Here is a 3,613-nt window from a genome sequence, read left to right as displayed (position 1 = left end):
ATCTTAACAAAATAATTTAAAATTATAATTTTAATCTTATCACGTACCATGCATGGGTTAATACAAGTTTAAATAACAACTTTAATCTTATCACGTGTATGGCATGGCACGGGTTAATTGTTCTTCATTTTGAGCTGATTTTGGTATTTTCTTACTTCACAGTAAACCAACATATAAAATTTTGTTGGTAGATTTAAGTATTACTAGATTATTTATGGTCATATTGAGTATATATGCCTGATTTTCCCTAATAATTTAGACATTATTATTAGAGAGGAGTGCTACTCTTTCTCTTAGGTGTTTTTTCTTTGTGTTATATTCAGTCACCAAAAAAAACCATGTAATCAAGTTGGCCCAACAAAAAAAAAATCAAATACCATTAAATGAAACGTGAAATACACGCGCCCAACACACACGAAACCGCTCTTACCCAACGTTTCTTCTCCCCCATGCTTCTTCTTTTTCTCCCGCGCTTCTTCTTCTTCTTTTCACGCTCGTTTACGCATGGAGCGTCTTCTTCTTCACCTTCTTCTTCGTGTTCCTCCTTCTCCTCCTTTTTTGCATTCCTTCTTCTTCACATGTTTTTCCTTATCGTCATTCTTTTGTTATTGTTACTGCTGTATTTTTTTGTCTTTTCCTCCTTCTCTCTCTGGTGAAGAAGCAGTAGAAGGTGAGGAAGAAGAGTTTTGAATAGTGCAGAATGAATCTCCCTCACGCTTCTTCATCTTCTCTCGCGCTTCTTCTTTGCCTTCTTCTTCGCGTTCCTTTTTCTCCTTATTCTCCTCCTTTTTCGCGTTCCTTCTTCTTCACGTGTTTTCTCCTTATCGTCATTCTTTTGTTGTTGTTGTTGCTGTATTTTTTTGTTTTTTTTCTCTTTCTCTCTGGTGAAGAAGTAGAAGGTGAGGAAGAAGAGTTTTAAATAGTGCAGAATGAACCAAACACAGTACTCATGGTGAACCGAACATAGTACTCATGGTGAACTGAATTGAGTTGAATTGAATTGATAATATGTAAATTGTAGGCAGAGTTATTTGAATTTGATTTTATATAATGGATTATATTTCGTTCACTCAGTACTATACAATTGTTTCACCATGAGTACTGTGTTCGGTTCATTCTACAGAAAGCTGTTTGAATTTGATTTTATATAATGGATTATGTTTCGTTCACTCAGTACTATACAATTGTATTGTGTTTGGTTTACCATGAGTACTGTGTTCGATTCACCATGAGTATTGTGTTCGGTTCATTTTGCACTATTCAAAACTCTTCTTCCTCATCTTCTACTGCTTCTTCACCAGAGAGAAGGATGAAAAGACAAAAAAATACAGCAGCAACAACAACAAAAGAATGACGATAAAGAGAAAACACGTGAAGAAAAAGGAACGCAAAAAAGGAGGAGAAGGAGGAACACAAAGAAGAAGGTGAAGAAGAAGACGCTCCGTGCGTAAACGAGCGTGAAAAGAAGAAGAAGAAGAAGAAAAAGGTTTACGTTGCAGCAGAAGGTTTACGTTGAGTAAAACTTTAGATTGCAGCACGTTATATGTAGCGCGTGTATCACAAACGAGTGAGGGTGGGGGACGCGTGTGTGGAGGAAATTACTTGATTAACAACCATGTAAAAAATTCATGGATGCAGAGCTTTTTCAAATTTTTAATTATTAATTTTAGGTGAATATTCACTTTATTTTACTAAAAGCGTATATATTAATTGGTGGGTACTCCCATGAAGATATTATAATTGTCTTCATGTGATGATTTTTCTTTTTGATCCTTAGATGATAGATTGTAGGGTTAGATTTTGATATGTTATAAAAGTGTTGTTTTTATTTGAAATGTGGCCAAATTAATAAATCACACTTTTATACAAAGTATCTTCATAAAAAGATGTTTTTTGCATCTTCATTTGAGTAGCTGCCATATTAATTTAGTACAGTTTTTGGTTAAATGCAGACCCTTCCAATTCCAAACGAGTGAAAACTCTTTAATAATCTCCTACACTTTCAAACACTTGATGGTGCTTGTCTTGAGTTTTCCGATACTTAAGACCTCACAAGTTTCCAAAGCATATAACAATCCAAGACAAAAAGTTACATCAAAGGGAGGCAAACAAAACATAGGAATTCATTCTTGGTAATTAAATAAGCTTATTGTGAAATACATACACTGTAATATAAGGGGAACATAATAATGTTATTAATGAAGTGGAATAATTCATGCAGAGTACTTATTAAGAAGCTAGTGAAGCAAGAACCCTGCGGGGTGTATTGCATGGTCTTCGAGCATGAAGAACAGCCAAGTTATCAATGATGAGAACATCACCTTTCTTCCATGGAATCGCAACACATTCCTCCTCCATTATTCTCAGGCAATCACTCACCGCACCGTCCGGTAGTGGCTGCCCATCACCGAAGGTCACAGGCTTTGATGGATCATCCCATCCCACCATAGTATGGAACCACACCTTGCATTCCCTCCTCTCATCATACCTCACACCTTCCACTGGCCCTATTATCATCTTCGCTCCTCCCTCCTCCAACCATTCCAACTTCATCCCCATTTCATTCGCCCTGCATTTTTCCAATTTCAATTTTGAATGACTGAATTAGTGAAAACTGTGAATATTAAACCACTCTTCTACCTTAACCTACAACAATAAAAACGTCTTATGGCTCACAAATTTAACCCAACAGAATACACATTGTGTGAAACGTTTTTATTGTTGTCACGGGCTAAGTTAAAAAAGTGGTTTAACAGTGAAACTAGTTAATTAGTAATTACCTCTGTTGGGCTAGGGTTTTGTCTGTGGTGTTGAAGTTTGACTTCCAGCCACGGCCAATTGGAGAAGAAGTGTCGTCGTCGTCACCTAAGAACCTTGTGTACAACAAGCCATGCTTCTCTAACCGCTCAACGAACTCAGGCTGCGCCTTCTTCATCTTTTCGTACACAAGGTTACTCAGAACTATTGGAGTCTCGCCGCCACTTCCAGGCTGAGGCTCTACTTCACAGAAGAAGAACAGTTTGGAAGGAAACTCAGGAACCAGGGCCATCTCGTGGTGGAAAGCGATGTTCTGCTCCGGCGGGGACTCATTGGCGGTGTACACACGCCCTACAACTTTGGAGCGTGGTGCGGAGATACTCGCCAGGCGGAATTCGTCGTAGCCGAAGGCCTCAACGACGTCGTTGAAGTCGGAGGGGGTGTTCAGCTGGAATCCCCTCAGAAGCAGAGCACCAGATTCCGCAAGAAGCGAATCCAGCAACTGTTTATGAGATTCTATGAGTTGCTGCGGAGATGGAGAAGGAGAAGAAGAAGGAGTCACGACGGCTGGGAATCGAGCTCCGCCGTGAAGGTTCCTCTGCTGTGGAACCTCAATTTCCACCACCAATCCCTCTGAAAACCTCATCCTTCGCTTTCTTCGTTAATCTTTTTTTTAGTAAAAAATATTAGTTGATGAATGGGTAATTAAAGTGTTTCCCAACTTGTTTAATTAATTAATTAACTTGACTCACTACTAACTTTAGTTACGGTAGGTGTATGATATTGACTGCCAAAGTTGTTTATCTTTACCTGTCACATCACTTAAAATTTTAAATATTTTTTGGTGTGTATACAA

General features: G+C 38.3%; 1 protein-coding gene across 1 annotated transcript; it reads right to left on the bottom strand.

The window, feature by feature from the left end:
- LOC107613978 (clavaminate synthase-like protein At3g21360) lies at positions 2,057-3,454 on the bottom strand. Its single transcript, XM_016316187.2, has 2 exons — positions 2,781-3,454; positions 2,057-2,569 (listed from the first exon to the last, which is right to left on the bottom strand). Exons 1-2 carry the CDS (start codon positions 3,401-3,403, stop codon positions 2,230-2,232), a joined length of 963 nt encoding a protein of 320 aa, XP_016171673.1. The 5' UTR covers positions 3,404-3,454; the 3' UTR covers positions 2,057-2,229.

The sequence above is a fragment of the Arachis ipaensis genome, chromosome B08 (assembly GCF_000816755.2).
Source record: "Arachis ipaensis cultivar K30076 chromosome B08, Araip1.1, whole genome shotgun sequence".
Lineage (NCBI taxonomy): Eukaryota > Viridiplantae > Streptophyta > Magnoliopsida > Fabales > Fabaceae > Arachis > Arachis ipaensis.
Note: the sequence above shows the minus strand (reverse complement) of the source record. Positions and strands in the feature narration are given on the sequence as shown.

Bases quoted from the DNA above. Each gene is read 5' to 3' on its own strand.
- LOC107613978 (XM_016316187.2), bottom strand. From the start codon at position 3,403: ATGAGGTTTTCAGAGGGATTGGTGGTGGAAATTGAGGTTCCACAGCAG. The intron at 2,570-2,780 runs GTAATTACTAAT...GGAAAAATGCAG, and splicing joins AAAACCCTAGCCCAACAGAG to GGCGAATGAAATGGGGATGA.